Genomic DNA, 12,820 nt, shown 5'->3' on the forward strand with positions numbered 1-12,820 from the left:
CAAAGAGTTTGCCTGTTAGAAATGAGGAAAATATTATGATACAGCTTGAATGTTAAAGTCAAAGGAATTGACCTGATGCTCAAGAAAAAAATCCAACTGAAAACATCCAAAAGTTGAGACTACTAAAACACAAATAAACAAAACAATCAGCATCATCATCACCACCACCACCACCGCAACAACAACAACAACAACAACAATTTCGTTTGATGTCTCCCTGAAAAAAAAAATGGGATTTATTCTCAGAGAACTCTCCCTCAATCCCAGTTCCAAACCAGGACCTTCAAAGATCAAGGATTTTTCTAAGGATATTGATGGTACCTACAATAGCAGAAATCTGAAGGTTGCCCAACATAGATTTTTCAAATGTTCTTCCATAATTACTTGGATTTTAACCCCCACGCATACATCTCATCTCCAAGGCCAACAAAGCATAATTGCCACACTTCTCATTTTCCTTCTCAATCACATTTTTGTCCCATGGCACTGAAAAGTCTACAATTTGCCACCTGTTTATGACCTTGTCAATGACTGCCAAATCTAGACAATTATGTTCCAATTGCTTGGTTGTCATAACACTTTTGCTCACTATGTCATCCTCACTTGTTCTTACATCGTCAAATACTTCCTCAAACTACTTCCTAGCTCACTTTACACCAAACTTCCTACAAACCTGAAGCTCCACACAGTTATACCTTCTACAGTACTTCCTCTAAGCTGCAAGATGCGCAACTGACTCAAAACTTTTCATAAATCAGGCTTTCTGCAGCAACATCCTCTTCTTGAACCACTTTCTTTAGCAGTTGCATTCCTAGTATCCGCTCTTATGCTGCACAAGGGTTTCAATTCTCTTAGCCAGATACCCAGCTCTAAGCTATTGCCATGATCTTGAATCTGCCACATCTGCCACATCCTGGAAAAACTTTCTGTGCATCTTCTTCTCATCCAATTCCTCTGCTCTTTCTCTGTCCACACACTTCACATACTTAGCCATTTCATCTTTAATGGCCACAACCTTGAGCATCCACTCCTCACCACATGTTTTTTAAACAATGTTTCCTCAGCTCTAACACAATCTTTCCTCTTCTGATACAACTTGGTTGTACTACTTCTAACATGGGATATACCAAACATTGCCAAAATTTTTCATTTCAGATCTTGATATTTAGGAAAATTATGTCCATGGCATGCAACTCCTCATTGGACAATTCCAAAATTCTTGCACTGTACCTCAAAAACATTGACAGCCCATGCATTCATTGCCTTGATCAGATTTCCTCCATATAACTTTGACTTTGCAAATAACTTCACCCTTCTAAGTTACTCCTTGACTTTCTCTTTCATCTCCCTGTTCATGATGCCTACACCCTCCAGCACTTATAACCTTGCTTCTTCTATGAGCATGGTTATTGAGAAAAGTGTGAACGAACAAATGGGAGTGAATTACTATGAGGGGCGTGCAATAAGTAATGCCCCTGACCCACTTCCAGTTGTCTGATCTAGCTGAAATTTTGCATGTGTAATGATTTATATCTCTACGAGTTATGTGGCAAATTACAGCCCTGAACTAATTGTGGTTACTGTTTTACAGGTGTTTGAACTGAGTCAGGTGTGAAATGGAGCCTGTTGAATGTCGAGCAGTGATCCGGTTTTTGTATTTGAAAGGACGCACACCACAGGAGACTTTGGATGAAATGAAAGAAACTTATAGTGATAATGCCCCATCATATGACCTTGTAAAATGCTGGCATCGTGAATTCAAACATGGCCGGAAGTCTGTGGAAACAGCTCCTAGACCTGGTCGCCTCCCGCCCTTTTGCCATTGATGAGGCATCTGTCTGTCAAGTTGAGGCTGCCATTTTGGAAGATCAGCACATTACTATTCGCCCAAGCTGTCAAGATTAGTACAGGGTCTGTGGAAACTATCATTCATGACCATTTGCATATGCATAAGGTGTCTGCCAGATGGATTCCCAGGTTGCTCACACCATTCCAGAAGCGAGAACGCACCGAGTGCTCGAAGATGAATTTGGAGATGTGCCAAGAAGATGTCAAAGTTTTTCAAAAGACTGATTACACAGGATGAAACCTGGGTCCATCACTATGATCCAGAGACCAAAGCCCAGTGAATGCAGTGGAAGCACTTGGACTCACCACCTCCAAAGAAGGCAAGGGTGCAGCCCTCTGCTGGCAAAGTCATGCCTACAGTCTTCTGGGACCAGGACGGAGTAGTGATGACAGATTTCCTGGCAAAGGGTACCACAATTATAGGAGCCTATTATGCTTCACTTTTGAGGAAATTAAGGGAAGCTATCAAAATCAAGAGGTGGAGCAAGATCAGCAAAGGTACCTTCCTCCTGCAGGACAACGCTCCGGTCCACAACTCGCATGTTGCCAGATCAGAAGCACGGGCGTGTGGTTATGAAATCCTGCCCCATCTTCCCTACTCTCCTGATCTTGCACCCTCTGACTTTCACCTCTTCCCAGCCATGAAATTGTTTTTGAAAGGAAAGCGTTTCTCAGATGATGCAGCCTTGATTTCTGAAGTCACGTCGTGGTTGGAGGACCAACCTGGGGTGTTCTACAAAAACGGTCTCCAGAGCTGCATCAAACGATGGGAGAAATGCATAACTCTGGGTGGTTCCTATGTAGAGAAAGACTAATAACTGTACCAGGTTTCGTTGCTCTACTGCCATGGGAAGTGGGTAAGAGGCATTACTTAATTCACGCCCCTTGTATTTCTTTCATAACTTCTCCATTTAGTGACACAATTCCATTCGAATGTACCTTTACTCCCCTTTTCATCACCAACACTGCACACTTAATAATCCCAAATTCTATCCTGATGTCTTGACGAGCTCCACAAATGTCTCAACTTCCTTCTCATTCTTACCAAATACCTTCAAATCATCCATGAACAGCAGGTGGTCGAGGTGTTGTCCATGAGACTCAAAGCCATGGCTCAGCTTCTTTCATTAAGAGGATGCTTAGTGGCATCATCACCATAAAAAAAAAGAAGAGGAGATAATCTCCTTGGAATATGCCTTGTCTGATGCTAACCTCCCCAAGCACCTCACTGTTTGCTATTACAACAGTTTTCCATTGAACCATACTGCTATCCTGAAGCCCTGCAATATTTCTAACAACCTTCATCATCAACAGTATTTCACGGATCCATGACGTATGCCTTCCTGTAATCAATCCATGCTACACTAAAATTCTTCTTTCTCTTTGTATCCTGCAACTTATCAATCATTAGCCGATCCTTGGTACCCCTTGATCCACCCTGCCACTCTTTCTGTTCATCAGAAAGCACATCATTGCTCAAAAGATTGCCACTCAACAGCTTCTACATTAGTGGCAGACGTGATTATTCTGTAATTGCTGGTTGGCTCCTTCAAAATCGATGGCATCCTTCTTCTAACAAACCAATCAGATATGTCCCTAGAGTCAACTACCCCTTGCAGGGCAGTAGCTATTGAGGAATGAAGACATTGAAACTGCTTGAACCAGAAGCCTCTCACTATCTGGACAAGGTGTCTTCTAGTTCGTCATCCTTCAAATGCCAGCTTTCACATCGTCAATGGTTATCACAACGTTCTCCATCTGCTGCATCCCTGAGAACCTTGCTCTGACATCTCCCAACCAGCTAGTCTTATTATTGAGTCACTTTTTGATAGACCAAATCTAACTCCAGAACTCCCTAGTCTCATCAGCATTTAGAGTACTGTTACTTTCAGCCTCCTTGCTATCACTTAATTCCTTATACAACTGAGACTGATTGTTCCGGAAAAGGTTGTTCTGCTGAAAAGCAACACCTTTCCCAATAAAGTTCCTAATTTCTCCTTAAGCATCATCCTTTTATTGTCAAAACATACCTCCTTTCAATTCTTGGCTTTCTTTATGAGCTTAACTCCCTTTCTTATTAGCCAATGTCTTTCCGCCACTGTTTAATACTTTCTTCAAGCTGCCTCTGCCAGTATAGTCTTCCCTCCTTCTCCCTGTTTTTCTTCTCCATCAAGACGATTTACAACAGCATATGACACCATGTATAGAAAAAAAAACCCCGTTAAGTTCCATAATAAATGTTTTCTCTCATAATGTTGTGAATTACACCTTGGACCACCTTCACCTTGCTTTTCACCTTCTGACGATCAATCCTCTTTATGTTTGGTATATCTATAATCTTGCTACCAAGGAAAACCTCTCTTTCCTTACTAATAATAAAATAACTATCACTAACACACTGTGATTCGAATGAGAAGTTTTATATATTTTTTAAAATGTCTCTCTAAATTTGTGAATATATGATTTATAAATATAAGATTATCATATTCTTTTTTTTAATTATTTACCGAGTAAACATCTTAGTCAAATATTGTTGAAAGACCAGAATAGTTAAAGGTCGATATATCGTAAATAACTAATGACTTATACCAAATGCAGTGATACTTAATTATCTACAGACTTGTATAATTTAATGTGCTGAAACTGTTTTTATCTTTATATGGAGATTGGATGAACTTGATGTAAAAAAGTGATAAAAGCAATAAGCAAATAAAATGCAGCCCAGAGCAAATAATAAAATTGCTCTTCTTAATTGCTTCTTTTACAACTGTTGAATACTGAGCCAGGGTGACGCCGATAAAATCAGAGGTGTGCACACATGTACATTTCAGATGGACTTTAATCTACATTCTTGTGTCCTACAAAAATTACCTGAATTGTAACTATCACTGAAAACAAAGAAAAGTTTACATTGCAGGTCAGGAAGTTAGAATTGCATAATACAAAAGAAAGAACAGTTAAATATTTTAAATATTTACATTTCAGGAATGTCGGTTGATATCTTTATAAGACACGGATAGCATAAACAAAAGAGAGGTAAAGAAGAGCGCCAGCAGTCCTCCAGTATGAGTGACAAATTCCGCTGTCACCTGATACACACCCACACATCCTTACTACTAAACAGTCGTTCTGTTCTGTATCTCTCGTCAATGCCCAACAGTGAATTGTAAATAAACTTTTATGTTGACAGATTTGACAGAATTGTCAGGTGTGTATAATTTGCAAGCATTTGAAAAGAGCAAACACCTCAAGTCCAACTCGTTAGAAACTGGGGTAAAAAGTAGTTCTTTTTTTACAGCGAAAAAACAATTTGTTATGATACTGAGCAAAAGGTTCGATTTTTATGAAGAAAAGCTAGAATTAAAGATGGGGAGGGAGTATCGGCGCTTTACATGGAGTTATCTCCCCATGGCGTATTCAGCAAATTTCAAAATGGCTGACTTCAACACGCTCTCATAAGAACGTGTTTTTACGCTGTAAAAACAAAAAAAAAACTACTTGATCAAATTAAATGAAATTTTTTTTCGGAGATCTTCAGTCCAAAACGGATACGTACAATATAATATTTTTTTTGATATTTTCATTTTTGAATGTCTTGACTAAACTGTACAAGTACCGTACCTTTCATGCAAAGTGTTTTCATTGAATAACAGATCAATCAATACATGTGAGATGATAAAACTGCATGCAAGAAATAGTTTGTCAATACATAATTGCTACATTACATTGATTAGGTTTATGGCTAATTAAAAACAAAAGTTTGTTTCATTGATGGTAGCTGATTAATCAAGATGGTTGATTTCTCAAAGCTAATTGCAGCTGTCAACTCGATATTTGATTCTTCCTAACCAATTTATATTTTTCTTTATTCCTATCATGTTCTATGCACTAAATTAATGTATTTCGATTCAATTCCTTTAAAACCTAATTTGTCAATATATAACTGCTACATTATTCCCTGCATAAGCTTATAGCTGATTAAAAAAAAAAAAAAAAAGGTATACTTTATTGATGGTGGCAGATTAATCAAGGTAGTTACTTTCTCAAAACGAGTTGCATCTGTCAAATCAATATTTTTCAAGGTTCTTCCACCATGATGATATAGCTGGAAAAATGCAATCATCTAGATAAATGATGTAAAAACTAATGAAATCAACAAGCAAATAAGATGCAGCCCAGAGCAAATAATGGAATTGTTGTTCTTTTTAGCTGCTTCTTCATTACAATTACAAAGAGTAAAAAGAAAAAGACCAACATCTCTATGACTATTATTGCACTACTACAGAGAGACAACACTACCTACTGAGCTGACTATCTACGTGCCCACAAGACTACAACTGTTTCTTGTCAACGAGATAATAACTGACTATCTAGTGGGTGGGAATTAATTGCTTATGGAAAGTTAGAAAAACAGAAATATTATTGCCATATAACGTTGCACAGGATTCAGCCATGGCTCTATATATGTGTAGGTCACTGATTGGTTAGTTTTAATCATGTGACAAAGGAAGAATTTAAAGTTATAGTTAAGCTGCTGAGCAACATATGATGTTAATAAGGATAAATAGGGTTGTTAAATGTACTGTGATAATGAAACTGGATCAATTAATTACGAAAATACATTCAATAAATAGAAAAAAAAAGTGTAAATCTGAATATGGAAAACAAAAAGAATAGTAAAACCATAAAAAAAAATATGTGTGAATTTTTTTTAATGTTTTTTATTAAAATGTATTTCTTCAATTACATAGAAAAGTTGCAGTCTCTGGAAACCAATGTTTAAGATTCCACTTATTCCGGCATAAAAACAAACATAATATCAATTTGTATGTCTTTATAATTATTTCCCAGAAAGCAAAATAATTGAAAAAAAAAAAATCTCTAAATATAAAAAATATAAATAAAAAATCGTTTTGAAAAATTTTACATTACTATATTGAAAAATAAAGTAAAAAATAAACAAAGTTGAAATTAAGTAACATTGAACTTAATAGTAAGTAGCTGAAAGTAACTTTTATCTTGAATCATTTTGACATGTGACTTAAATTATTTCATGATAGAAAATACTGAAAAAAAAAAAGGTGAAAAATTTTTTAAAAAGGACAAATGAAAAAGAAAAGAAAAAGGAAAAGGAAAGAGTAGAGATTGAAGAGAAGGAGGAGAGAAATGGAGGAAGAGAAAAAATAAAGGGTAGAAAACCAGAAGAGTAGGGAGGAACAAAAATATGTGGAAGAGTAGGGAGAAAGAGGAAGGGGTGAAAAAAAGTTACAAGAGAAAAAAAAATACCCTAGCCAATATTTTCTCAAAAAAAAAAAAAAAAAAAAAAAAAAAAAAAAAAAAAAAGTGGGCATATGGTCCCCAAAAATGGAGGTTGAAGTTTTGATTATTTACTTATTTAAAAAGAAAAAATTTTTTTAAATTGTCCTGATATTGGCTCCTTGTGACTCCGAGACTTCTTAAAGCAACATTGTTTTCCATTTGAAGTAAAATAGTGTAGCATCATAAATGGCAGACAGTCTATTTTTTTCCACCACCCCACAACCAACCCTTGACAAGATCAGTGATGCCGCCGGCGCCTTTTTGTTCAATTTTGCCTTCCAAGGACGGGAATGCAACATGATTAAGAGCCAAGTCATAAAATAATGGCCGACAGGGAATCGGTTCAAAGTTGGGAGGAAAAGTCACAAGTTTCGGGTGCTTGCCAGTCAAAGATAGGTCCTCTATGTACTGATCAAGTCTATCCATGAGAAGCTGCAAAATAAGTTGAATAAATATAAAATAAATAACATATATATATTATTAACAATAAAAACTAATATCTATTATATATATATATATATATATATATACATATATTAGCAATAAAAACATATCTATTATAAATATTAGCAATAAAAAAAAAATATATATTATTAACAATAAAAACTAATATCTATTATATATATATTATATATATATTAGCAATAAAAAACATATCTATTATAAATATTAGCAATAAAAAAAAATATATATATATATATATTAGCAATAAAAACTAATATATTATATATATATATATATATATATATATATATATATATATATATATATATATAAGCAATACACGTGAAAAAATTTAAATGGCTTAAAATATCTTAATGGCATGCACAAAAAGAGCTTGATGATCTTTAAAAATACTTAAAAATTTTACTAAAAACCAGGAAACTGTAACTATTTTAGTGCCTTGCATGTTTGGATATTTTCCCTTCCTTAAAACCATATGCATTATTTACAGTACTTTTTCAGAAAAAAAAAAAAAAAATGTTATATCTTTGTTAAAACACAAGATCAAGCAATGATATTTGCCATGTAAATGTATTTTTGTGTAAGGAATACAAACATGGCACTGAAAATCTCTTGAAATTAACAGTTTCCAATCTGAGTAATCTGAACATAAATATGCTACAATACGTTAAAAATACTTTGATCCATTAAAAAGAAGAATGGACTTAAAGATGCATTGTAATTCATTTTATGTACAAGAAACTGAACTCTAATACCAGGACTGTTTAAAAATGAATCTATTTTAGATTAACACCTTTCACTAAATCACATTTAAAATCCTGGTATAATTCAGTTAAGTTTTACTAAAAGCATATAAAAGTGTCCTATAACAGAGTCATATATTTATTTGACGTAAAACTATAAACAATCATTTTCGGCTACACATTTGCAAACCTTACAGTTCTAGCTCAAAATCAAATTACCATTCAATATGGCAGTGAAAATAATTTTAAAAAATTTTTTGCATCCATATTTATCAAAAATATTTTTAGTGAAAAAAAGTTTTACCTTTTTGTGAGGGACGGTTTTCGTCGGTTCCATTGTATCCCCTGAATTCAAAATACTTGAAGCATGAGATGAATGTTTCAGAGAGGAAACGTTCTTTATCAAATCTGCTATCTTCTTTTGTTCGGCCTGAAAATATATATATATATAAAAAAATCTTCACTCACAAGAGAAAAAAAATGTCAATATTGACTATTTTAAGATTTGACGATGATGGATGAAAATTATTGGGTTAGTAGATGTAGAACAGTTGAGGTAGCAAGTTCAGTTCACAGGGAAAACCTAGGAGAAAGTGATATGGATGGACTTGAGAGAAAGAGGGATAAATATAAACTTGGTCAGAGATAGATTAGTTTGGGGAATCAATTTCTAAAAGCCGTCCAACACATGCCAGCGTGTAAAACTGATGTTAAAACAAAATATAATGATGATGATGACTAGGGCTATGACAACAGCATATTCTTTTCATTGTTTTTACTCTTGAGTATATATCCGATACAATTAATCAACTGAGGGTCACATCACTCTACATAAAAACATAAGATATTAATGGATATATACCTGAGAATCAAAACAAGGAAAAGAATATGTTGTCATAGGCTTAATGATGACGCACAAAATTAGTCAAATGCTACTATATATGCAAGGTATCAGATACTTACCTCAATGTCAGCAATTCCACCTGGAGGTGTGAGAGCTTTGTAGCCGTCCAAACTTTTCTCGGCGTAACCCAAAACCTTTTCATATAAAGCTATAGATTCTTTCCATTTTTTGTCCATCGAATAATAAAATGCAATGTAGTAAGTTCTGGATGAGAAGAAAAAACATTATCTGTTAAATTGCAAAATCATTTTTTATACAAAAAAAATTATCTAGCCAAAACAAAGAGATTTTTTATTTGCTTAATTACCTCTTTAATATCTAAGTGTTTAATAAGGCTGATAGCAATGTAGATAGCCAAGATGGTGAATAACAAAAATAGACAACCAAAAGCAGCATTTAAATTACAGATCTGCACAAAAGAACAAACAAACCCCAAAGAAATTTTTTAAAGACAAAACCATTTTTTAATTTTTTCTGTTTTTAATAACATTTATAAAAGCGTTTATTTAGAAGATTAGAAGCACAGTGAGAGAGATGGAAAACTTGACAGTCACATCACCACAACCAGTGAATTCCATCAATGAAGTGAACAAACGATGGCAATCAACAACATTCCCTGCTCATAGTATACTGGGAAATACAACTTACCTGAAAGCTTTAAAACCTAAAATTTGTGTTTTTATCTCGCTTGACAAATTGAAATCGTCTTCAATTCCTGGTAAATTGAGAATCTCGTTCAGATTCTGAAATTAAGTTTGGAAAAATTCAAATAAAATATTTTTGAGTTGAAAATATAGAGATTTTTCTAAAAGAGAAAACAAAAACAAAAAAAAAGGGTCATGTGATAAATGAAGATAAGTAAAACAATAAAACAACAGGTTTGGATAAACATGGTGGAGGGGAAGGAGGCAATCACAATGTAAATAAAACTGGATCAAATGACTGTTTGTACCCTGTAGAGGATGACCTGTTTATGTAATTGGGATCCCATCCTCCATGTTGTTAATGAATGGTAGTGGTTAAGAAGCAGAAGGTCGCATAATGATGACGAAAACATACCGATATATGCATTAGTGAAAGAATGTAGATTTATTTACATAAATATACATGTGAGGAAAGAATAAGAGTTTGTTGAGAAAGGAGTAACATTATTTGCGGTTAGTCAGGAGAGTTGCCAACCAGGAGCGGGCTTTGTCACATCTTGACTAGTCGAGAGTTCAGCGGAAAAGAGGGAGAGATATACAGAACAGGAAGTGCTGTGGCTGTGTTGCTTTCTGGTTACCAGAGTTAAAGGGTGACAATCGAGTTAGCCAGGGAATTTTAATTCCCACAACCCTGACCCTACCCACGAGATAGTTAAAGAGAGCTACAGAAAATCAAAGGTCAACCAGCATTTAACTTTAACAGATAATCGAACCAAAGGCTACAAGTTCTCGAAAAACACATATCATAATGAGAAACTAGCTTATAACAGAATATGGCACAATCACGTTGACACATCGGTTCTCACCAGATCATCGAAATTAAGCAACATAGTACCAGATGGGTGACCATTTGGGAAGGCTAGACGCTATATGAACCTTCTGAGGTTGGGCATAGGGCCAACACCCTCAACCCGAAAAAAGAACTCCTCACAACAAAAGCATCTATAAAAGTTGTGGATGGCCTATGCCCCTCCAGGGGCTCAAGGCTATGAATGGAGCTTACAACAGAAACCAACTAGAACTGAATGACAGGCTCATAGCTTCCATTCAGTCTTGATAGCCAATGAATACCCTATATACAATATAATACCCAATGAATACCCTAAATGTACATATAATTGTAAAGTAAGAGTTATGCAATCCCCAACCACACTGTTCTTGAATTGGCATTGCTTGATTTCAGTGGCAAGGAGAAATCTGATATGACTAGAAATAATGTCAAGTGGAGAGCACAAACAGCACCTGGTAATCCCAAATGATCACCTATTTAGTAGTGACCAGGCTCAATGTCTGGTAATTTTGGTGACCTAACAGGAACAGGTGTGTCAATGCAATTATGTCATATGCGAGTAATATGTAGTATAACAATAACTTGAGTGAATCAGCAGTATCACAGCGAGTTGTGTTGCATGGGGCTAGGATTCAAGAGGCTGCTGCTAATCTTTACATCTATACACATTTCCTTTAAGATTTATGGTAAAGTCTTTTTCCAGCCTGTTTTTGCTCTCACATCTTACACTGCAGTTAAACATAAGCTTTAAAAACTTCCGATCTGCAATGGCTTTGGTGTAATAACCATGCCATGATCAACTGAATGCGTGGCTGTAAACTGAAAGAAAGCATCCCATCAACTTTGCTTCATCAAAAACTTTATATTTATTACAGATACTTATGCACTCCGTGCCTCAGGTGATATAGCAACCTTTTGCATCAATTCATGATGTGTCTGGATATTCTAAGCACTAGGAGTGTTGTAGAGCAAGAAGTCCCTGGCAGAGTATGTGAGAAGTGATATGACTATATGCAGCTTGACTGATGTCAACTCTTTGAATCAAACCACATAAGAATTTGAAACACTTTCAACATCCTAAATACCAAACCTTCATGAAGAAAAAGATATTGAACCAAAAATATTGATTGGTCAACAAAATGAATCATTTGCACCACTGGTTGTCGCTCATTCCATTGTCCTGGATGTCTGTTTATAACCACTTGTTTGGAATAGCCATTGTTTTCTTTCTAACGCAGGCATAACACAAGTCAGTGGTGCTCCGATTGACATGGGCAACTATTATAACTGAGGGCACTAAATTATTGTTTATATGAGCTCTATTACAGGGTTTTACTAATTATGTTCAACATGATTTTAATTTAGATGGAATGGCAGGCTGTTTTCTTTTTTTTGATAAAATTCTTTGTAAAAAAAAGAAACAAGTTATTTGTGTTTCATATTGACAGGTAATTCACTGAAGGGAAATTCAATAATTTGCTCATATATTAAACATTTACAATTTTAAAATAAACAAATTTTTTTTTCTTTAAACTTAAAGGAACATTTTCTTTTCATGTTTCACTTGCATTTTTTTTTTTTTTTTAATATTCCTCTCAAGTCTGAAAAAAGAAAAAAAAATTGTTTTCCAAAGATTTTTAGAAAAAAAAAAAAAAAAAAATCAAAAGCAGCAGGAACAATTTGACATTCTTAATAGAGAATCAGCAGGAGCAGCTGTTGTACATTTATTTTGCCTTAATTTGTCATACATAAATAAAACTACTTCAATATTGTTGGAACGAATAACTTCACCAAAAATCATTACAGCAAAGCAATTGTTTCTTTGAAGAATCAGTCATATGAATTAGAAGGAAAACTCAACATTAATTCAAATTGAACGAGGAGCCGTATATCTTTTTTTCTCCCAACTCATAACATGTTTTCTTTTTATGTTTGTTTTTTACTTTTTATAAATATTCAATCTTGGGGGTAGGGCTCACGAATGTAGACAACAGTAAAAATGATGTAAATAAAGTGACATTTATTGAAATAATTTTCAGGAATTTTA

At 34.6% G+C, this 12,820-nt stretch overlaps 1 protein-coding gene across 1 annotated transcript in view; it reads right to left on the bottom strand.

Moving 5' to 3' along the window:
* Nucleotides 1-7,164: 7,164 nt before the first annotated feature.
* The window catches only part of LOC145292981 (signal recognition particle subunit SRP68-like), a 35,521-nt gene continuing 29,865 nt past the window's right edge, over nucleotides 7,165-12,820 (bottom strand). Inside the window, exons 8-11 of the mRNA XM_080139223.1 lie at nucleotides 9,928-10,022; nucleotides 9,339-9,483; nucleotides 8,680-8,805; nucleotides 7,165-7,599 (exon numbers count right to left, since the gene is read on the bottom strand). Coding sequence (XP_079995349.1) covers nucleotides 7,366-7,599; nucleotides 8,680-8,805; nucleotides 9,339-9,483; nucleotides 9,928-10,022 — 600 coding nt within the window. The 3' untranslated portion in view covers nucleotides 7,165-7,365. The remainder of the gene's footprint in view (nucleotides 7,600-8,679; nucleotides 8,806-9,338; nucleotides 9,484-9,927; nucleotides 10,023-12,820) is intronic.

This window comes from Euprymna scolopes, chromosome 14 (assembly GCF_053919585.1).
Source record: "Euprymna scolopes isolate OS-2025 chromosome 14, ASM5391958v1, whole genome shotgun sequence".
Taxonomy (NCBI): Eukaryota; Metazoa; Mollusca; class Cephalopoda; order Sepiida; family Sepiolidae; genus Euprymna; species Euprymna scolopes.